Raw genomic sequence first — 24,903 nt, forward strand, 5'->3', positions numbered from 1 at the left:
GGGCCGGGGATAAGTCACCATGGCACATGTGCGGCGTGCGTGCGCGTTCAGGACATTGCACCGCCCGGCCGGGAGGAAAACTTCAGTCTTCTGAGCGAGCGCGGCCTGGTCGGGAGAAGACGTCGCTCAAGCCCAGCCGAATCCAGGAAGTGAAGGTAAGTATTAAAACTGAAGATGGGAATACCCCTTTAATTTGGTATCTCTATAATCGTATTGACCTGCAGTTTAACGGTAACATGTCAGTTTTAACACACAGTAAACTCTGTAAAAACAAAACTCAAAAAGCAACGGAGGAATTGTGATTTTTTTTAAATCAATTCCCCCAAACAATGTTTTATTTGTTTACTGTTTTTCAATACACGATATGGTAAACTAAACGGTGCCATTAAAAAATACAACTTGTCCTGTAAAAAAAAACAAAAAAAACATTTTACAGCTACAGGAATGGAAAATGGCACTTGGAGAAAAAAAAGAAAAAACGTTTGCTCCACCAAGTGATTAGTATAAAGGGCACATACACAACTTAGCTTCTAATGCCATCAATTATATTGATATAGTGTTTTAAAGTAATTTTTTAAAACATTTCTGTGGACGAATCGTGTGCAATGGGATTCTCTGTGACATGGCCAAACTTGAGATTTTGGTTGCTCATAAACACGTAGACCAGGCATCCTCAAACTGCGGCCCTCCAGCTGTTGTAAAACTACAACTCCCACAATGCCCTGCTGTAAGCTGATACCTGTAGGCTGTTCAGGCATGCTGGGAGTTGTAGTTTTGCAACAGCTGGAGGGCCACAGTTTGAGGATGCCTGACATAGACAGTAGAGCATACTGTACAGACTGCACAAGTTACCCTACTAACTATAGAAATTCACTGAAACTGTGGTTTCAGAGTAGGAAGCCCAGTGTGTGAATGGATCTTGAGGGTAGTAGCATGTAGTTTTTCATCTTGAACCCTAAGATGTTAGCGTCTGTGTACATCTATCTTCTCAGCTGTTCATATCAAATTGCTGAGCTGTCTGCAAACTGATCTGTCGATACCTAAAACAGCCTGGAATTTCTTGGCTCTCGTCTTGAATGTACTGTGTTAGGTAGCTCTTCCCGGGTGACATTTGTCTATTTGCATACACTAGGAACTCTTTGGAAAATACTTTAGGTGCCAAGATGAGAACATCACATTTAATTATAAATATCAGTCTGAGCGTTGCCATCAGCTTATCTGTTCACTCCTTTAGAGCTGCATTGCAGTCCATTTTAATTGAAAAATATTACAACAGGAAATATGGAAAATAAAAAAAATAAAAAGCAATAAAAACATCAAGATACAATCCAAAGTATAAAAAGAAAAAGATACAAAACAAATGGTGAAAGGAGAAAGAAACTTCTCTGTATCAAGTGAAGGAAGGACACAAGAATGTTACTTTGCCTATTACTCGAAGGGAAAAATACGTAAATTAATCTGAGGTGAGAAAATTAACTATTTCTTTAGCTATTTAAAATTTTAGATTGTTGGTATCACTTTTTTATTTTTTCATCCTTACGTCATACATCTGAGAATGTGTAATGGTAAGGGCTGTATGTATGGTGAAGGCTCTTGGTGGTAAAGACCCCTAAGCAATTGCCTCTTTTGCTCTTTGATAACCCACCAGACTTTAAACGCCTGTCCTCAGGATAGGTCAATATGAGACTGGCAGGGTTTTGACACCCAGCACCCCTGTCGATCAGCCATTAAAGGAAGCTGTGGCACTCACCGGAGCTCTGGTGAGCACTATTGCCTATTTGCAGTTTACCAAGCACAGCGCCGTCCATTGGATAATGGCTGTGCTTGGTATTGCAGCTTAGCCTCATTCAATTGAATGGGACTTAGCTGCTCCTAGGCCATGTGACTAATGAATGTGACATCCCATGGCCTAGGAAGAAGCCCAAGTACTCACAGAGGGCCGCGGTCTCTTCATATAGCTAATCAGAAGGGTTGCCGGGAGTCGGACCCCAGCTGATCTGATATTGATAGCCAGCCTATCCTAAAAATTTCGGAGGACCCTTTTAGCCCCTTTCTGACCAGTAATTTTCCATTTTTGCTTTTTTTTGTTTTATATTCCCTGCTTTCCAAAAGCCATAGCTTTTTATTTTATTTTGCTGTTCACTTATCCATATAGGGGTTTGTTTTTTGCAGGACAAGTTGTTCTTTCTAATGGCACCATTTAGTATTCCACACAATGTATTGGGAGTCTGCGAAAAAAAAAATTTGGGGTGGAATTGAAAAACACGCAGCTGCACCTTTGTTTTACAGGTTTCATTTTACAACATTCGCTGTGTGGTAAAAACGAGATGTTGCCTTTATTTTGCAGTCAGTATAGTTTCAGAAATACCAAATTTATATAGTTTTTGTTATGTTTACATAAATCTTTTTCTTTGCATCACCATATTCTGATCCCATCCCCCTGGAGCAACCCATCCCTGGTAACAATTGATTTGAGTGGATAAATGTCCATGATTGGAGTCTTCTCCAATCACAGGGACTGCTAGTATACATCTGCTGTATAAAACACCTTCCAGCTATGGTACCTGCTATGGTGCCCACTTAACTTCATCATTAAGGGCCCAACATCCCCAGCTGTGGATGTCAGGAAGGGAACTCTTTGTCCTCTAGGATCTAGAATGTACTATAGAAAGGGACTAGAAGCGCTGCCAACTACTGTATGTCTCACTGTAATCTTTCACGGAGTGTGAAACACCCAGAACTCCTCACCATATCCCTATTTTTTGTGGTTCTTTACTGGGGTTATTCTTACACACACTATTCAACAGTAACAAGACAACCGTAAGCCATTGTCAACATAAGGAATGCTATTTCTATTGTAAAATATCATACACAATGCACTGTTTTCCCATTCCTGACAATACTGGAAGGCTTGTTACTAATCATGTTTATATAACATTTTTCATACCATATAACATAGAGAACAATGTATGGATCATTGTTTAATACTGTCAGGTTAGACGATAAAGAACAAACCATTGCTTCTATGAGTAAACCTCCATCTGAATGTTCCTTTCTACTTCTGAAACTATTCTCTTCTATGCAGTGCCACCAAGTGGAAAGCTTAAGAACTGCAGTTAAATTGTTTTTATTGAAAAGTTTGCAATGACAAATTTATGTGTTTGTGTCCTAGCAATATGATTATTAGGTACAACTGGTAGATTTTGTTATATTTAAGGCTGAAAGGGCTTAGGATCAACAGTTGGGCATGCGGGGAGTTGTATATTTCGCTGCAGGCAAGTGAGCTGGAGATATTAATGAATATAAGATGTTTTATGTAAGGTAAAGATTTAGCCTAATATTCTTTAGCATTAATAATGTTATTTTATTGTCCTCTTTAGAACTAATATTGATGATACCGGTACATATACGGCAGTTGCAAGAAATGGTCATGGACAGTCATCTACCAACTCTGTTGTGATTGTGAAAAGTAAGTAAAAGAATAACGATGAAGTATTGCATAGCTTAAAACTCAGATATAATTCAAAATCCGGTCTGAATCTGGTCCACAGATTCTTTTGTAGATTATCTTATGTCAACCGACAGTTTTCTAAAAATATAGCATTTATAAAGCCCCAGAGCTGCATTTTTAAAACATACTGTAAATGACAGATTTCTCACATTTTCTGCATCTTTTACATGCCTCCCAAGTGTCCCTCCTTTTCACCCAAGTCCCTCTGTCCCTCTTTGCTTCTAAAATGTCCCTCTTTTTGATCTGGGAAATAAATATGTATTAATTAACTTATTAAATTGCTCCTAAGCTATGTCTAGCTTCTGCCTGTATAATAGGCCTCCTGTTATATATTTTTTCATTATTTGGCACACTTTAGACCTTAAAATAAATATAAATAATGGTTTATATGTTGACATTTAAGTGAACATTGAAGAGCAAGAAAAAAAGCTATTCCAGGGGTTAATAAAAGAACTTTTACTCACCTCACCGATCCCCGGCCACTGCAGTTCTGATGGCGCCACGTTCCCACTGCATACCACTTCCTGATACTATCTTGAAATGGCTGTAAATGCTGCTGAGGAAATCCCTGGCTGCAGCAGTGACCCACCTCAGCCAGTGATCGGATCTATCACTCAATCAGGTGTTAATGTCCCTCTTTGAGCATCCAAAACGTTGGGTGGTATGCTACTGTGACGGGGCAGATGTAAGCATTACAGGGTATGGGCATAACTGCTGTAAAGGGGCACCATGTGGGCATTACTACTGTGCGGATGTCCCTGGCCACATTCATGAAAAAAAAAATTTGAAGAAAGATAATAATGCACTTAATAATGTTTACATCTATTTTATTAAAAGAAAACCTGTCACCATGATTTTGCGCATAGAGCTGGGGACATGGGCTGCTAGATGGCCGCTAGCACATCTGCAATACCCAGGTCCCATAGCTCTCTGCGCTTTTATTGTGTTAAAAAACCGTTTTGATTGATATGCAAATGATATGAGTCCTGTAGCCGGAGATGAGTCAAGCGGAAAGGAGCCCAGCACCGCCCCACGTCCTCCGAATCTACTCCTTGCTGGCTGACGTCACAGAGCTGGAGCGCCGAAATGCGCATGCGCAGTGTCGGCATCATGTTCATTCCCTGTGCTGGCATCAGCACAGGGAACAAACTACGCATGCGCTAGCTCGCGCATCGCGAGCTTTCGGCGCTCCAGCTCTGTGACGTCAGCCAGCAAGGAGGAGATTCGGAGGACGCGGGGCGGTGCTGGGCTCCTTTCCGCTTGACTCATCTCCGGCTACAGGACTCATATGAGGTAATTTGCATATCAATCAAAGCGTTTTTTTAATACAATAAAAGCGCAGAGAGCTATGGGACCTGGGTACTGCAGATGTGCTAGTGGCCATCTAGCAGCCCATGTCCCCAGCTCTATGCGCAAAATCATGGTGACAGGTTTCCTTTAAGTGCATTATTATCTTTTTTCTGAAATTCTTTTCATGAATGTGGCCAGGGACATCTGCACATTTATCTATCATATCGTGCAGGATGTTTTTATCTTTGTTTTTTCTGTTATTTTTCTGTTTATGTAGTATATGCTTGAGGAAGTGGCACCTTCAAGTCTGAATGTGCACCTATTCTATCTTGGGAGTAGCATTCCTTTGCACTTTTGCCCTTCCCATCTCATAGAGCGCCTTGATTAGGTGGTACATATAGGTGTTCTTGCTCCTCCTCCCATCAGTTGCTTGACGCACATGGAGGTGACTAGGAGCAGCACACCATATGTGCGGACTCTGCGCTCCTGAACATAGAAGCCCAATGGCTTAGGTAGGTTCAGCGTAGGACCCGCCTGACCTGTGACCACCTTGGCGCTTGGTAGGCGGGCACAGATGTGTTTTGATCAAAATATATTGGCTAAGTGTCTCAGATTTTATCATATCAGAGTGAGCGCTTGGTTCATATATAATGCTTGCATCTATATTATTAAGTGTATGATTAGAAAGTGTTTGAAAGCTGAAGAACACAGAGCATGTTGCACTAGGGAGAGGTTTGAATCCCCCTATTGTATTCTGTAAAATTTGTCCAAATTATATATGCTATATGTACACTAATTACTCACATTTCCCCCCTATAAAGCAATGAAAGTTGAAATACAGATTCATAGTCCAGCATTTCTGCCCCCATCCCTTTATTAAAGGGAATAATTTCAATAATTCAAAATGTGGCCACTGTTGAAATGCTGAATTTGTACAAATCTGCTCAATTTAAAGTGTTGCGCCATAATTGATGTAATATATAAAAATCATACATCATATAATACATGACTGTCTCTTTGCAAAGAAAAAAAAAGGGGTGAGTGAGCACATCCCAATACACAGGTTCACGTCGCCATGGCTGAAAGTACAAAAGCAAAAACAAACAATGCAACAGCACTCTGCAAACACAAATAATCAAGTAAATACAATAGTGCCATACTCACTTTAGAAAATGTATTATTGCTAATTCTGCGCTATAAATGTGAGATTCTTGGCAAATGCATTTTTGTACAAAATTATTTGTGCCTGTCCACCAGTGTCAAGGCAATCTATTTAGGTCAGGAACCTAACACTAAATACTACATCCACTGGTGCCATAATGACCTCCATTCAATTCAGGGAATGCAGGTTCCACATGCATGCCAAGCCCACACTGTATTCCACCTCTCCTGGTGAAAAATGTCCTCTAATAAAAACAGGGAGAACAGGTTACAGCTTTATACTTGAACTAATTAAAATCAGCCTATGGGACAGACAGGTTAGTTAGGAGTGCACGACTAAAGGAGTCAGCCACACCTCCAATGCAGACTGCAAAGAAAAAAATAGGGGTTAGTCAGCACATCCCAGAATGCGCAGGTGTGCGTTGCCATGCTGAAAGCAGAAAAGCAAAAAACAAACAACAGCAACAGCAGTCTGCAAACACAAATAATAAGGCAAATACAATAGTGCCATACTCACTATAGAAAATAATAATAATAAAAAATATTTTTTTACAAAATGTATTTGCCAAGAATGACAGTCTCTTTCTAAAAAAAGCTATAACAAGCCCTGTACCTCACATTGATCCAGAGATCTCCCCATCCCCCCTTCCCCAATTCATTGCTGCAATTGTTCAGATCAATTTATTTCAGGTTGGCAGCTCAGAGGCATGGACTAATGGCAGTTGAAGATCTAAAGTGAGCGCAGTGACCTCAATGAGGTGGAAGGATAAATAGAAAAAAAAAAAACAGCAGGTGGAGCTATACAGAAAATTTTTATTGAATAAGTCAGTGGCTATACTAGATTTTTAATGACATGTAATTACAAAAATATTCAGGTGCTGGTTTGAAAAATGTATATTACCTTCAGCTGCTGCAAGATGGATTTTAAGTGCTTATTGAATTACTATTAAATAGACTGGTCGAATATAGGGAGTCAGACATTTATTATTTAAAATGACCTGTCACAATGAAAATGCAGTCCAGTCAGCCAATATGCCCCCTTTAAAGGCCCATTTATGCTCAACAACATGATTTGTTCATCTCCAGGCAATCAAAATAATAATCAGTCAAGGTCATCCTGGGAGAGACCTTTAGGTTTTGTCTTCAGATATTTTTTTTCCCACTTTTATCCCATAATAAAAGTCTATATTCTTATCATATTGAGAATGTTTTTAGGCTTAAAAAAATCTAATAAATATAGCTGCTTTCTTTATAATCATATATAGTGCCTGTGCATAAACCGGTAATATTTTTTAGGTTTCTAAGCAAAGAAACAAACGAACACTATTCTTAATATAGTAAGGCCTTGTCTTGTTATTATATGATTTTATATATATATATATATATATATATATATATATATATATATATTGTAGTATAGCCTTTTATTATAGGTTAAATGAGAAAGACAAAAACCCCAGAAAGTTCACATAAGTTTCTCTTAGGATTCAAACCTGGGATTTCTACATGCAAAACAAAAACAATCCACTTATCACAAAGTTATTGTATTACCACCTAGCAATACATGTTTTTTTCTATGCTTATAAGCTGACACATATTACTGGTGTCTTTATGATATTCACATGCTTGCATATAGCTCTGGCCTCAGCATGTCTAATGCTGTCAATCAAGGGGAGGGGGGAATGTGCAGAGCACAGGGGGTGTTACAAAGCAGTGCTCAAAGGATTCAGCCCCGCCTCCTGGTGCTTGCTCTTCTCATTTGCATATGAATAAGAACACAGATTTTTCTGAAGCTGTTTAGCATACAGACAAGAGAAAGGTATCAGCAGGATGAGTCCTATCAGCCACTATGTCTGGTTTAATAGGGTTGATCCTAGTGATAGAGCCACTTTAAAATCAGCTTTGCTTTTTTTCTTAGGCCTTACGCCTAGAGGCTTAACTCTTCCTGCTACTGCTGCCCCCCCCCCCCCCCCTCCTTAGTTTGACTTTAGGAGAAGTCAAAGTGCAGATGGCACTAGAGTTGAGCCTCTAGGAGTAATTGACAACACCCCTGTTGCTCCTAGAGACTCATTTGCATAGATTAAAACATCATTTTTAGAGATGAGCGAATTTCTTAAAAGTTCAATTTGGCTGATTCGCGGAATTTTGCAAAAAAAAAATCACTTTGTGAGGAATTACGAAGATCTCGGCCGAAGTCCTGTGCGGAGCGAGATTGCTGTAATCTCGAGCCGCATGCAATTTCGGCCGAGATCTTCAAGCAAGATGGAGGCTGAAAGCCCGTCGCGAGCAAATGGAGGCGGTAAGTTAGAATTTTTTAGTTTTTTATACTATTTCAGGTTAAATCGATTCACTGACACTAAGAAATTTGGCTTTTAGGCAAATCAAATTTTTACTGAAATTCGTGGGATTCGATTCGCTCATCTCTAGTCATTTTTGTCAGCAATGCGGGCACATATGAACACAGGTCCAACACAGATGCCTTTAGCTGCCAAGCGCACATGTAACATGTCAGCCAGTCTCATAGGTACAATTCTGCTGACAGATGTCCTTTAAAGTTTGCTGTCAGTGAACCACATTTATCACAATACGCATGATGTTTGATAAATTAGCTACAACTGCTGCTCCACTTTTTCTATGTTAACCCTCGCTGTTGATCCTTTTTTTTTTTCATGCCTTTTTTTTTAAGGTGCAACAATAAATCTGCCTAGAAACTAATTAGTATTCTTAAACATTCTCACTTCTAAACCACTTGCTAAAAGTGGCGAGACTGGCGTGAGATGGCAAAAAGGCTTACATATTGGGCAAAGAGGCACTTGTGTGTAAATCTGTATTTTTTCCACCAGAAAACAGGCGCGCTAACTTGAATTATTCCCCTTATAATGTGTGAAATTGAAAGGACAGCATTACCGCCTAATGAGTAGCTCATCTGAAGGATTTACATCATTTTGTACTTCCGTCAGTATTGAATTTGCAGCTTCTGGGTTCACAATAGCAAATTGATCTGTGAACTCGTTCCAAACTTTCTCGACTAAGTAATATTTTATGAGGTTAGTATGGGGCTGGCCAACTAGAAGTTCTCAAGGGCATTGTGACTCTCGGACATCATCTACTATATATACATATTTGTTTTTATAATCTTTAAACAGAATGAACTTGATCTTTGCATGTTATCTACAATCTCTATGGAAACAGTCAGAATGAACTATAATGAGCAGAAAACACTGCAATTATTTTGTCATAGATGTATTCATTATTTTCAATTACTGATTGGAGAACATAGAATCAAAAGTCAAGATTCTATATTTACTGCATATTTATGGAAATGATTTATGGAATGCCCTGATGATAATGATACAATATGGCATTTTTTAGGGTTCCGATCCGAAGATGAACCTCTGCACCCTGGTTATAGGCCACACTGTAAGTAACTCTTCTTTCACCAACACCAGTAGAACATTGTACAGGGGATTCTAAGTATTACTGAGATAAAACTGTGTGATTTGTGATGAAATAAAGGGAAATGTTGCAGAAAGCAGTCATTGTACTAGTAATTGTAAATGAAATGATGTATGCAATGCATGCACTGAAGCTTCCCTCTAGCCTGACTCGATTTCCCTAGCATGATGTTACGACTTGTGAAAAATAAACACATTTATGTATGAGAGGTGTACACAAAAAACAGAGGGCCTCATAGCAACACTCCCCCTCCCTACAGAATGTTTTTTTTTTCTAAATGAAAGTTACTTCCCCCCATTAATTCATTACATTTTATATCCTTGCTGGGACCATAATTCAGTTTTTCTGATACAGATCTACTGCAGTTAAATGATATAATTCTGGTTACATGCAGCCACCACAAGGGGGAGCTAACTATATTTCTTACATATATCTGAGTTCAACAAGATCTATAAAAATCTATATGCAGTGAGCTCCCTCTGCTGAAGACAAATGTTATGATTTAATCTATTTCAGGTTAATATAGTATTTTATGCAGTATAAACTGCCTTGCAATAATCCAATCAGTCAGTCAATCAATCATAGGTTGATAGGTGGCTAGACAGAAAGATAGATGATTGATAGATACAGTAGATAGATCACTAGTAGATAGATATGAGATAGATAGTTTTTCCAATGTTAAGATTGTTAACGATTCCTTCCATGTAATTACAGTGTCTTTGACATAGATAGATATAAAATACTGTAGGTAGATAGACAGACGATAGATATCAGCAAAATAGATATAAAATAGTTAATAGATAAATTAGATAGATATGAGATAGATATTTGATGGATATATAGATAGATAGGAGATATATAGTTAGATACATATGAGATACAGTATTTTTTGCCCTATAAGACTCACCGGTCCATAAGACACACCTAGGTTTTAGAGGAGCACAATGAGAAAAAAAATATTTTTCATTACACCTCAGGTCAGACCACCAATCAGACCCCAAATGTTAATAAGACCCCAATCAGACCTCAGATAAGAGCCCATGCCTTTCATCGGTCTTTATGCGTCTCATCACCCCCATATCAGCCCCTATGCCTCTCATCAGCACTAATATCAGTCCTTATGCCTCTTATTAGCCCCCATTATCAGCCTTATGTTATGCCTCTTATTAGCCCCTATTATCAGCCTTATGCCTCTTATTAGCCCCATGATCAGACTTATGCCCCTTATTAGACCCCATTATAAGCCTTATGTCCCTTATTAGTCCCCATTATCAGCCTTATGCCCCTTATTAGTCCCATTATCAGCCTTATGCCTCTTATTAGCACCCATTATGCCTCTCATCACCCCCATTATGCCTCTCATCACCCCCATTGCCTCAGCCCCAAGCAGCCTCATGTTTTATAAAATAAAAAAACACTTACCTCTCCTGCTCCTGGACGCCACCGCTCCTCACCATCGTGATCCTCTTCATCCTGCTGTCGGCTGTGTATCGCGGCGCACAGTGTGAGATCACAGAGCGCCCTCACGCTGTGTGCAGCCACTGCATAGCCGACAGCCAAGGACCAGGAAGCGGTGAGTACAGAGCCTTCACCGCTTACTGGTCCTTTGGTACTACTGAGCACTTCCATAATGGAAGCGCTCATTAGTATTCGCCCCATAAGACGCAGGGGCATCTCCCCCCCACTTTTGGGGGGGAGGGATATGTCTTATGGGGCGAAAAATATGGTAGATAGATAGATAGATGATAGTTTTTTTCCTATGTTAAGACTGCTTATAATTCCTTCCATGTAATTACAGTGCCTTTGACAGCAGCAATTTCTTTTACCCACATTGATGTTAAGTTCCTGGAAACATTTGGTGTAACATTTGGAGTAGAAGGTGACACAGTTACTTTGTCTTGCTCTGTGCTTTTAACTCCTGACATCAGCAGACTACGACCTCAAGCTGAGTGGTACAGAGACGGTGAGTGACTTTTAATTCAATGAACATATTAAATGTTAAATGTCCAATTAATATTCTGATGACTGAACATTGAATAAATCAAAGTTTAAACATCAAAATGTCTTCTGTCCTTTGTGCATAGATGATCAATGGAAAACATTTCACTGGGCGACAGCTTAAAACAAAGTAAATTGGTTCTGTCTGGGATTCCACATTAAGGCATCCATTGTGTCATGGGACACTGATCTTACTTAAATATTTAGCAAAAATGTATGCATAAACATCGATAAATAAACGACAGCTATTCCCCATAATTAGGCTGCCCATCAGAACACTATGTGATTATTGCTACAGTGCAGCTTGTTTATTTGGGTCATATTGGATACTATATGTGAACTCCAGTACTGTTTAATGCATGGTTAGTAATAATTACTCATTAAAGGGGTATTCCGGTTTTACAATTTTCAGCATCAATTCACAGGAAACAACACATTATCACTTACTAATAGTGATTGTTTATCTCTAATACCCTGTTTTCCTGCACTCCATTGGGACCATATGACACTTTCTGCTGTGTTGGTTGCCTATACTGAAGACATCACATTGACATCTGAGATGTTGCAAGGCTTGTAAGGCTGTGCCCTGTTGATACAACATCATCAATGATTTTGCCTCTCTCTGAGGGCGGTGTTCTGCTCATTCTTCTGGACCCTGACCTGTAGATGTGATGTCAGCAATGACGCTGTGTCCTAGGGCAAGGTTATTCCAGCAGGACATCAAGCAGGCTTGGATCTGTGATGCTCAATCTAGGAGGGGAAGGACAGACAGAGACCTGATGCCACAGACACTTGCGCTGGGATGGGTCACAGATCCCAATTATGTTGAAGGAATCAAACTGACCTAAAAAAATCATTATTTGACTTATATAATGCAGTAAGGTTGAATGCTGGTGTTATTTGTAGCCGGAAGACCCCTTTAAATAAAGAATTTCTTAAGTGGCCTGATTATCCAGTGATGAACTCTTATGGGCTTCAGGCCATGGTAGTGTCTATTCCTGTCCATTCTACACTAAGTCTACTTCACATGTCCTCCAATATTCATGCAAACATTATGTTAATATTTTCCACAAACCTTGCAAAAATATCAGTTGGATAAACAATGATTCCTGATATATAATGCCAGAAATACACCAAGAGTAGTGATGAGTAAATTTTCTGAAATTTGATTTGGGTCTGATTCGACAAAATTAAGTGTCCAATTTGATTTGGGCAAAAATCGTTTTTTGAAAAAGTGCCTCAATCTCCCTGAAAAGCTTTAAATATCTTCTGTGCTCTCTTTTTTTATCTCTCATTCTCTCTCTCTGCTAAAATTCTCCTGAATTGAATCACATGAAATCCGGATTTTATAGAATCAGAATTTTTTGAAAAATTTGGACCGAATTTTCTATAGGAATTATTAGCTCATCTCTAAACAGGAGTCTGAAGGTATAGCTTGACTGACCTGGGATCTGGTCTGTAAGCTATGTTCAGTCCCTCAACTTAATGACTTCCCATGACACTGTTCCTATGAAAACAAATATCGTGAAACTTATCCAAACATCACCTTTATGCTGTCCATACTAACGGCAGCATAGAGTAGAGACAGGTGTGTTGAATTCAGCGATTTGTCATTTAAAAGTTAAAAATAAGTGGTTGCCGAGAACCAACATCACAATCTCTGCAGACCGGGCCTGGAAAAGAGTCCCGGCCACCTGAGAAGAGTCCTGGTTATTCATGAATTCCTGCTCTCTTGCCCACCTGCTGCTGACTGACAGTCTTCTACCTAGTTTTCTCCCTTTCTCTCTAGGAGAGAACTGCCAACCATCAGCAGATGGGCGAGGAGAGCAGGAGATTAGGAATAACCAGGACTCTTCTCAGGTAGAGCTGACTCTTTTCAAGGCCTGTGCTGCAATGATTACGTTTTAATTCATGAGTGACACACCGCTGAAATCAGAATTTCTGTCACTATTTTATGCTGCCCTCAACATAAAATTGATGACAGGTTCCATTTAAAGTAACACCTTATACCATCACTTCACCTTGTTACATTGCCGTTTGGACCATGCACCCCATGGAGTCCATGTACAATTTCTACCTTTGATAAGTGGATAGCTACTGATGTATGGAATGCATATATGACCCAATATAACCATGATATGGCAGCCATCAAGTCTTTCAGTTCTGTTACATGACACAATTGTATTCTCTAATAGGTCAATCATTTTTACTGCATATATAGACTATAACAGTTGTCTCATGCTGCACATTGAATCTAAACTTTTCTGGCTTGTAAGTTACATTGTGACTTGATTTAAATGGCCATCTTGCAAGAAGAATTCTATCCACGGTCACTCTGTTTCCTGTTACATAGATGACATTGAATTCCCAGCCACAATCTATCTGTGGATCAATATAAATGTAAAGTAGATAGAAAATAATGTCTCTCCATTAGTTCTAGTATGAATAGAGAGGATGCATTTTGTCTGTATAAAGGATCGGGCCAGGGCTGTCTGCTTGCTTGTCATGTGATATCGTTCCATTTTCACATCAGCTTGTACTATGAGAATAGCTCTTAACATATTAACAATTGGATTTCCTTTTCAGATGTCCTGGTAAAAGAATCCAAATGGCACCAGCTGCATTTTGGAGAGGGCCGTGCTTCTCTGACATTGACACATTTGAATAAGGATGATGAAGGATTGTATACTGTAAGAATGGTCACCAGAGCAGGAGTCAATCAGCACAGCGGATTTCTCTTTGTGGCTGGTATTTGTCTGTCTCATGAATACATTTATGTGTATATATATAACTTGAACCTTCCTGAAATAATATAATTTTAAGGCATTAAAATATAAGAACTTTTAAGAATGTTTATGCCTGCTTACGCATAAAATATCTATATATATTTGAAGATTTGAAGAATCATCTTGTGTTAAACTACACTCGAAGAACACAGCGATACAGAGACATCTGTAGTCCAAGACGTTTCCTGCTTGTCCATCTCTGGTCTTGGACTGATCAGCACTATTCACCTGAGCAGTGCTGGCCAATCTGAGGGCAGCAGGGAGTGTCTTGGACTACCAAATGCACAGTGTGCATCATGTAGTCTTAGAAGCAGTGCAGCCATCTTGAAAGGCAGAAATGGAACCTGGGAATTGGAGGATCTACAGAGGAAAATATTAAAAGGAGGGTACTCAGTAAATGTTCTGTTATTTCCCCAAGTTAATGTACAGTGGTCCCTCAAGTTACAATATTAATTGGTTCCAGGACAGCCATTGTATATTGAAACTATTGTAAGTTGAGTAATTGGTTCCATAGCCCCAACATTTCATCCAAGATAAGGGAAAATTAATATTTAAGAAAAATAAGCAGATAACTAAGACAGATAAGACATGTCCTTACATATAACAGTCAGGAATAGCTGCTAACTAGCAACTAATACAGTTATTTTACCAGAGAAGCAGCCAAGATTGGTTGGGTCTGAGGCATTGTATGTTGAGTCTAGTCTAGTCAACTTAGGATGGGTCAGAAAAGACCATTGTATGTTGAAAATATTGTATCCTGAGGCCATTGTATCTTGAGGGATCACTGTTCATTGTTTTCTTGAATCAGAGGGTCCCTTTAACTTAAGGTTCACATTTTACAGCACACTCCTTATTCTTATACTTACATTATTTAATTGCAGATGCTGCGGCTTTGGTGGCAGGGGCACCAGGTGCTCCGATGGATGTGGAATGCTATGATGCAAACAAGGATTATGTGATTGTAACTTGGAAGCCACCAAACACAGCCAGTGAAGCAGCAGTAATTGGATACTTTGTGGATAAGTAAGTATTTAGGCATGTGCAGGGGTCTGATCTGCTCACGCCCTGATACAGTACTTCATACTAGTACTGGTACCAGTAAGGAGAGTTATCCAATTTAATCAAAGAGAGAGATCAGTGGTAAAAAAAAACTTCTCTACTGTCTCTTGTACCAGGCTTATAGTATGGCTTCACATTACTATTTCCCAATATTTGCTGCTTGAAAACTAAAATGGCACCCTATAGTAGTTTACTTTTCTTTTTTTGCAAGACCATAGAAGTCACATTTGCTGTTTTGCACATATTTACTTAATCATTAAGTACATAATAAAACATAATATTTCTATGTTTAGTACATTCTTTTATGGATATATGTGATGTCATTTATATTTGAAGTTTATTTACTTGATACTGTTACTTTTGTTCTACAATATTGATGATTTTGAGTTTAGAGTGATGCATTTTGATAAACAGATTTTGTTTATTTTGCAGTTTCAGTCTTACTTTTTTTAAACTTATTACTGTTTAGGGAAATATAAAAAGTAAATAACTTTGCAATTCGGAAATACAAAGTAGCTCCAAGTGCTGACTTTTTTTTTCTAGTCCCTATGAGTTTGGCCTCATCTGGTACAGTATATGCATTCATAACATTCTTGTTCATATTGTTTTTCATGACAGATGTGAAGTTGGCACTGAAAACTGGATTCAGTGCAATGATTCTCCTGTTAAAATCTGCAAATACCCTGTAACTGGTCTGTTTGAAGGACGATCTTACATTTTCCGTGTCCGGGCAGTTAACAAAGCTGGCATCAGCAGACCATCAAGGGCCTCAATTGCTGTTGCAGCTCTGGACCCTGCTGATCTATCAAGACTTCAAAGTAAGTGTACACGTTCTCATTAAGTAGATGTTAATTATCTTATGTTTCTTTCTTCTGCTTAAGTGGTTTAGATGGGTGTATTTAATGTAAAAGACACTGAGCAGAACCAACCCTGGCGGTTTAAAGGGAGATTCTGACCTTCACAAACTGTTTGAAGGCAAGCATATCATCATGCCAATATTACCCCTCCCCCTCTTTATTGACAGTCCCTGAGATTTCAGAGCTGGTAGTGATGACACATGGGGCATCATGGTGCGGCCTCACGCACAGTGCACCTAAAACCTTAGTTGCATAAAAATAAAGCAAAGCATTTCAAAGAAATAAAGCACTGGATTTTCAAAAGTACCATATGCTTATGTTTTGGGGCATCTATATACAGGGCAGCATGCTTACTGGAAAGTTTCTTTTGGAGAGGACAGATTCTCATTTAATTCCAAGAATGTTTGACACATACATATTTTGGATCCTATATGAGTACTTCACATCTGTTTTCTGCACGCCAAATCATTGCTTTGTTGCATACACATCTTCCTTTGGTATACAACATTTAGGTGGTCATTTACTATTAGATATGCGACAGCGCAATTTATGGCGTATATCTGGTGCAGATTGTGGTGCAAAAGTTTGGAAACATACATAAAAATAGATAGATAGATAAATAGATAGATAGATACTGTAGGTAGATGATAGGAAGAAAAATAGGTAGATGATGATAGATAAATATTAGATAGACCTTTAGATAAATAGATAGATAGATATTAGATAGATAGAAGTTACAATTCAAGCAGCTCTTCTAGTATAAAGAGTGCCGGCAGCTAAAGATGTAGCCAGTCATCCTAGCAAAATAAAACACAAAATACTGCAGCACTTACTGTAGATAGATTGTTAGATATATACATGGGCGTAGCTATAGGGGGTGCAGAGGAGCCTGAGGGGGCCCAAAGACCCTTGTGCCACATAAGAAGACACACAATGCACTGAGGGAAGGGAAGTCTTTCACCAGGGCCCATGAGCCGTTAGCTACGCCCCTGGTATATAGATATGATGGATATGATAGATATATAGATATATTAGATATATAGATATATTAGATATATAGATAAGATAGATAGGTAGATAGAGTTATGCACTTTAGGTGAAAGTGATAACTATTGTAAATTTGTAAAACACTTTAGGTTATGGTTAGATTCTGTCTTCTTAACACCTATGCATATTATGTCTAGACGTCCTTGTGCCATAGTGGACATTTAATCAATATAGTACTTTATTACCACTTACTGCAAGAAAGATGAAACATATATTGAATACAGCTCCCACAAGACTGAGGTATAAAAGCAGATGCCAGAGACTATATTCAACCACGCTAGAACATAAAAAAGCCTTGTTATACCTTTGAGTTAATAAATGAAAGGGCTACATCTAAAGGCAGGTATACAGAAAGCTTTGTTCTTATGCTGCTTCAATGCAAGCGAGGGATTCAGCTAAATCTTACACAAACCGCTGTGTCCTTGTGTTAACAAAACAAAGACAATAGAAGAATGTAAGCCTAAAATGTCTGTAATACCCAGTCCACACAATGCATGCATCACATAAATGGCATTGTATAACGCAATGTAAATGATTCTGTCATTACAGCAATCCATCTGGATGGAGGGCGAGAGATTGTCGTCTGTCAGGATGACCTGGAAGGTACAGTATTTGGCACAGAATAATCTGACATTTTCACTTTTTGTTTTCTTGAAACTGTCTTGAATGGCTGACAGTAACTTTAGTATGGTCAGACTGGTGCATCCTTCTTCAGTCTATGAAATCATAATAAAGGACGATGACTCCTCAATTTGAGGCTTATTGTACTGTTAGTTTTTTTACTAAAAAGGCAAACACTATTTAAAGGGTGGCCACAGAAATTCATATGTCTATATTTAGTTCAATAAAGCCTTCTTCTTACGTCAGTGTTTCGGTCAGCGATTTCCATCAGTGATTGTGCCAAAACCAGGATTGGAGCCTCCACAGACATAAGGTATAAGGGAAAGATCCGCACCTGTTCTGTGTTTAGAGCCACATCTTGTTTTGTTTCACAATCACCGAAGGAAATCACTGACCAAACACTGACATGTGAATAAAGCCTAAGACTCATGAAAGCCTTCTTTTGCTCTAAAGTGACATTGAGGGAAGCAGGAATGAATAGCCAACTGCAGTTGGGTTGGCAATAACCTCAGATGTGTCCTGTCATAATTGCTTTGTTTCTCCTTATACTCAGTGTCAGTTTCTACCCAGTCATCATCATAGGACACTTGCGGGACGGGAGAAGGGTTACTTTGCCAGTGGGTAGATGACAGTTTTCTGGCATATGGAAGTCACAATTACATTTTGTCTTTTTAGATTTTCCCAATAACTTGTAAAAGGTCACAGGGAATGGGCTAGGGTTAAACAGGAAGAGGTGTGCCCTCCCACGATCTGAGTGATTTACCATAATGTATGCCAAAACTTCACATAAATCTTGGTGTAAATTTAGGCCTCTTCATGACAGGTGTAGATTTGTTTTTCTGACACAGACACTCACAGATTTGCCAAATTTATTAAAAGGCATGTTCCTCCTAACAAATTAGCACTCTTCAGATTAAGATTGTCGTATGAAATAACAGTCATAATAAATTCCCTCATATGTCTTTGCTTGTAGTCCATAGTGGTGAATTTATGTAGACCAGTGGTTCATGCGCCGTTGGGGTGTCCATGTGCCAGAGAATCAAAGTTACCTTGGTGCCATCATTTACAACAAGTGGAAATCATGGTAAATTTGGCAGGACCCAGGAGGTCACAGTCTCCCCACATAAGCCTCATTTACCTTTCTCATCACTTTTAAAACTGTTAGAGAAAGCACAAAATTACAGGAAATTGCACATGTTTGCACAAAATGTGACGCTAAAAATTGGCAAAATTTTATATTACAAAAAAAAATAGCATATAAATCATCCCCCATGTCTTGTAAAGATAGGATTACCAAAGTTTATACTCAGAATCTAAAATACCCCTCAAAACAAAATGGAAATAAAATAATGAATAACTAGGGATTAAACTAGAAAGTGCTGGGTCCCATTCAAATGTTTGGGTGTCCTTCCCAATGTTTCCCAGCTTTATATGAAAGTGAGGATGAGTTCACATGTCACAGATAATATCAGACAGACAGAACTGGACTTGGCAGACTCGGTGATCAATCATTGGAGTCTGGGTGAAGGAAGGGGGGGTGTAATCCAAACCATCCAAATTATTTGGTTTTCTGTGTTCTGCTGCTATGATGGAACAGAAATTTGGAAATGGCAATGCAAAAGTTAACTCTTTACCTTTCCTTAGCCTTAGGGTGAGGCCACACTGCGACCCTTATTATTACACCATTGTGATTGACATTATCTGTTTGTAGAATTTCTATCCAAGCCATCATTTCAGTTTATTTTTAACATTTTAAAGTCAAAATCAAGTACACAAATTTTATGTCACTAATGTCATTTGCATTGTATTACCTATATGATTAACATAACATAATGACCTTTCGAATTTCTTATATATATATATATTTTTTCATAATTCAAATAGTGAACGATCTCAAATCCTGAAATATTGTTGCACAAAAGAGCTTTGAACAAAGGTCGATTTAACATCCCATTTAGATGTAGAGCAAGTACAAGCTATGTTCTTTCTAACCATGCCTCTCATTTAGGTGATATTAAAATTCCTGGGCCACCCACCAATGTCCAGGCACTGGAAACCAGTAAAACGTATGTTGTGCTCAGCTGGGATCCACCTGTTCCTCGTGGCAGAGATCCTCTGGTTTATTACATTGAGAAGGTAATTGATTGCATGATGACAGAGAAGAACAAAATTACCCCTGGTATAATTTTAGAGATGTCTTAATTTTGGGTTTTATAATGATGGGAAATGTATTTAGCTTTGATGTTTCAGTGAAGGCACATTAGGTACAAGGCAAGCCTTGAAACATAAGACTAATTTCTTAGGTCGTCTTGCTGGGTTAACTGGCAGGAATGTGGCAATTAATTCGTTACAAAGAAAGAACAGAAGGAATTGCTGCTTATGGAGCTTCAATCTGGCTGTTAGGTTCTGGGACATCACATTAAGAAGCTTTCAGTCTAACTAGATCCGGCTTTATACCCCAATTATGACTGACAATTAGTCTTTCTACTTTATTTAGAGGCCTATTTTTAGTTAACCCTGAGCATAGACATAGCAACCTTTGTAGGCAAATGTGGATTATGTATTGGAGAGCAGCTCATGGCAGTGTATTCCATGGTCAGTTTTCACTTGAATGCGCAGAATGTATTTCCATATTTCCATGAAGTAGCCACTGCAGGGGAAATATATGGCCAGCTATAGCTGATACTAGGGGTTTTAGATGCTATACCCTCACTGATTAGCTGGTCGCTGGGCTGGGCTTGATTTAAAAAGGGGTTGAAGGAAGGGACAATATCTAGAGCAGCTAAAAAGTTAAAAAGAGCAGTACAGGTAGAATGTAGAGGAAACACAAACTAATGAGGGCAAATATCCAATACGTTCCCACTAAAGCCTATAGGTGATAAGTAGTGTTGAGTGAATCAAAGTCAAACGAACTGACTTCAATCTGAATCCACAAAGCCAAATTTCCTCGCATTTCATGCTGACAAATCAATTTTCTCTGAAATGGCGGTAAAAGAAAAAAATACATAGTCACCTCATCCATTTGCGTGTGAAGAGGCCGTTATGGCCATATTGATTGAAGATATGGGGGGTGATGTATGACGTTACCATGCCAGCATCCGGCTAGCTTGATGACGTGATGATGTCATCATGTCACCATCCAAGATTTTGCACTGTGTCTTCAATCAAGATGGCCCCTGCGGCCTCTACGTGAGCAAATGACAAATGGAGTATTTTAGTCTGGTTAACCTCTGAAATGCCTAAATGCCATGTTCAGCTGTGAACCCAGCATCTGAGGGGTTTACTGACGGGGGAGGCACGATCCCCATTCCCTGTCATTGTGTCCGCTACATAAAAAAGAAATGTGCTTCGTGATTCATTACAAATCAAATTTATCTGTGAAGTTTGAAGAAGCAGCCAAATCAAATATTTCGATTGTATTGCTGACTATATACAGGTGAAACGCGAAAAATTAGAATATCATGCAAAAGTCCATTTATTTCAGTAATGCAAATTAAAAGGAGTTGCATTAATGCAGCTTAAAATTAGAATTTTGTGAAAAGGTTCAATATTCTAGGCTCAAAGTGTCACACTCTAGTCAGCTAATTAATCCATATCCCCTGAGCAAAGGGTACCTGAGATTGTGACTTTGGGGTTTTATAAGCTATAAGCCATAATCATCCAAATTATAACAAATAAAGGCTTGAAATATCTCGCTTTGCATGTAATGAGTCTCTCATATGTTAGCTTCACCTTTTAAGTTGCATTACTGAAATAAATGAACTTTGCACGATATTCTAATTTTTTGAGTTTCACCTGTAAACATTCTGAAGAAAGAACAAAATATCAGTCCATCTCCTGTTGATGCACAGAGTCAGGATCAGCTCCAAGTGACCTCAGTAGGTACAATATAAGATGTAATCCAACAATCAATTCCCAGCATAATTTGATAATTTTTTTTATTCAATCCATTTAAAACATACTACAACAATGCCAGATACCAGGAACATAATACAAGTCACTAATCTTGCTTCTAAGGCTACTTTCACACTTGCGGTAGCCATTTTTTTGGCAGGCTGTTCCAGTGTTGGGAACAGCCTGCCGGATCCGTACTACTGCTGGTCCACCGTGCTGCCGGAAGTCTACTCAGGCTCCATTCACTATAATAGGGGTGGGCCGGAGGTCCGGCCGCAGCATGGAAAACATGCCGAAAAAGGCGGCTGGACAAAAACTACAACATGCATCCTCTTGGCTTGTTTGCCATTCTGCAGCTGGATGGTGAAGCGGTAGCACGGATCAGACAGGCTATTACCCCGCCAGAACAGCCTGTCGGAAAAGGCTACTGCAAGTGTGAATGTAGCCTTATCCAGCCAGATCCTCATTCACATCTTTAATTAAGTACCTGGCCAGTCGAGAAATGTGTAAGACAAGTGATTTGCATTAGGTTTCTGGTGTCGGACATTGAGGTTGTATGTTTTCAATGTATTGAATAAAAGTCAAGTTATGGCTCAAGTGCTGAATTACATGATATATTGCACCTACTGCACAGTGTATATATAATTTCTGACCTTGTAGAAAACTTTTGTATGTATATTCTTTTCTAATTAACATTGAGTTATGGGTAAAGAAGATGAAAGTAAATAAAGTAGGCTCATTAAACAAGTATCTAGTATGTAGTCCTCTCTACCTCAAATCTGGTCCACGTTTAATCTTTTCTCTCTTTTTTTGTAGACAATGGTTGGCAGTGGGAGCTGGCAGAGAGTGAACTCTCAGATACCAGTACGATCACCACGCTATGCAATATTTGATTTAGTGGAAGGCAAATCATACAATTTCAGAGTTATCGCTGTCAACAAACATGGTGTCAGTGAGCCTTCAGAAGTAACCCCACCAATACAAGCACAGGAACGTCTAGGTAAAAGAACTTTTAGCAATATACGGTATACACTTACAGATGTAGCAGAGTATATTGTCATTTATCAAACATATAGTGATGTCATTATGTGTTACATATTATTATATTTTTTTACAATAGGCCTGCATGTAAAGCTGTTGAGTGATGTTACTAGAGAAAGTTAAAACTACTGTATGCACAAATGAAAAACTTAAATTAAAAATGAGGTCCGCATCTGCATATGAACTGAACTCATGGCATTTAACATGCCTACGCACAGGGCTTCATCATTTTAATTTCTTGATTTATTTGCCTGGCTTTGTTATATGTTCTTTTTTATTTATGCCAGATTTATATGCTTGTCTTTTTTAAAGCTGTGCCATCTGCTCCTGGTCGTATATTGGCATCTAGAAACACTAGAACATCAGTTGTTGTACAGTTTGATAAAGCTAAGGTAGAGGAAGAATTAATTGGATACTATATAGACTCATCTGTGGTTGGCTCTAATCATTGGGATCATTGTAATCACAAACCCATCAAATACAACAGGTAAGGTGCTTATTTATCAATGTATTACAATAATAATAAGAAAAACTGTTAAAGTGACATTTTTGTTTCTCGTTTTTGTTACGTTTATATTTTTTATAGTAGCATTGTAACAAACATGTATATTATCCAGAAATGTGGTATCTTCAGCAATATAGATTGTATGGGAGCATGATATCATACAAACCGGATTCCCAAAAAGTTGGGACACTATACAAATCGTGAATAAAAACTGAATGCAATGATGTGGAGATGGCAAATGTCAATATTTTATTTGTAATAGAACGTAGATGACAGATCAAACGTTTAATCCGAGTAAATGTATCATTTTAAAGGAAAAATACGTTGATTCAAAATTTCACGGTGTCAACAAATCCCCAAAAAGTTGGGACAAGTAGCAATAAGAGGCTGGAAAAAGTAAATTTGAGCATAACGAAGAGCTGGAAGACCAATTAACACTAATTAGGTCAATTGGCAATATGATTGGGTATAAAAAGAGCTTCTCAGAGTGGCAGTGTCTCTCAGAAGCCAAGATGGGTAGATGATCACCAATTCCCACAATGTTGCGCAGAAAGATAGTGGAGCAATATCAGAAAGGTGTTACCCAGTGAAAAATTGCAAAGACTTTGCATCTATCATCATCAACTGTGCATAACATCATCCAAAGATTCAGAGAATCTGGAACAATCTCTGTGCATAAGGGTCAAGGCTGTAAAACCATACTGGATGCCCGTAATCTCCGGGCCCTTAAACGACACTGCACCACAAACAGGAATGCTACTGTAAAGGAAATCACAGAATGGGCTTAGGAATACTTCCAGAAACCATTGTCAGTGAACACAATCCACCGTGCCATCCGCCGTTGCCAGCTGAAACTCTACAGTGCAAAGAAGAAGCCATTTCTAAGCAAGATCCACAAGCTCAGGCGTTTTCACTGGGCCAGGGATCATTTAAAATGGAGTGTGGCAAAATAGAAGACTGTTCTGTTGTCAGACGAGTCACGATTCAAAGTTCTTTTTGGAAATCTGGGACGCCATGTCATCCGGACCAAAGAGGACAAGGACAACCCAAGTTGTTATCAACGCTCAGTTCAGAAGCCTGCATCTCTGATGGTATGGGGTTGCATGAGTGCGTGTGGCATGGGCAGCTTGCATGTCTGGAAAGGCACCATCAATGCAGAAAAATATATTCAGGTTCTAGAACAACATATGCTCCCATCCAGACGTCATCTCTTTCAGGAAAAACCCTGCATTTTTCAACAAGATAATGCCAGACCACATTCTGCATCAATCACAACATCATGGCTGTGTAGGAGAAGGATCTGGGTACTGAAATGGCCAGTCTGCAGTCCAGATCTTTCACCTATAGAGAACATTTGGCGCATCATAAAGAGGAAGGTGCAACAAAGAAGGCCCAAGACGATTGAACAGTTAGAGGCCTGTATTAGACAAGAATGGGAGAGCATTCCTATTTCTAAACTTGAGAAACTGGTCTCCTCGGTCCCCAGACGTCTGTTGAGTGATGTAAGAAGAAGGGGAGATGCCACACAGTGGTGAAAATGGCCTTGTCCCAACTTTTTGGGGATTTGTTGACACCATGAAATTCTGATTTAACATATTTTTCCCTTAAAATGGTACATTTTCTCAGTTTAAACTTTTGTTCCGTGATTTATGTTCTATTCTGAATAAAATATTAGAA

At 38.9% G+C, this 24,903-nt stretch overlaps 1 protein-coding gene across 7 annotated transcripts in view; it reads left to right on the plus strand.

Annotated features, from left to right (window-relative positions):
* MYOM2 (myomesin 2) overlaps positions 1-24,903 on the plus strand; it is a 419,263-nt gene that overhangs the window by 51,255 nt on the left and 343,105 nt on the right. For all 7 annotated transcript variants that reach the window (XM_044289251.1, XM_044289247.1, XM_044289250.1 and 4 more), the window contains 10 exons: positions 3,381-3,469; positions 9,335-9,382; positions 11,217-11,381; positions 14,003-14,164; positions 15,084-15,225; positions 15,880-16,079; positions 17,715-17,768; positions 19,795-19,922; positions 22,497-22,680; positions 23,034-23,208. In XM_044289251.1, coding sequence (XP_044145186.1) covers positions 3,381-3,469; positions 9,335-9,382; positions 11,217-11,381; positions 14,003-14,164; positions 15,084-15,225; positions 15,880-16,079; positions 17,715-17,768; positions 19,795-19,922; positions 22,497-22,680; positions 23,034-23,208 — 1,347 coding nt within the window. The remainder of the gene's footprint in view (positions 1-3,380; positions 3,470-9,334; positions 9,383-11,216; positions 11,382-14,002; positions 14,165-15,083; positions 15,226-15,879; positions 16,080-17,714; positions 17,769-19,794; positions 19,923-22,496; positions 22,681-23,033; positions 23,209-24,903) is intronic.

Source organism: Bufo gargarizans, chromosome 4 (genome assembly GCF_014858855.1).
Source record: "Bufo gargarizans isolate SCDJY-AF-19 chromosome 4, ASM1485885v1, whole genome shotgun sequence".
Classification (NCBI taxonomy): Eukaryota; Metazoa; Chordata; class Amphibia; order Anura; family Bufonidae; genus Bufo; species Bufo gargarizans.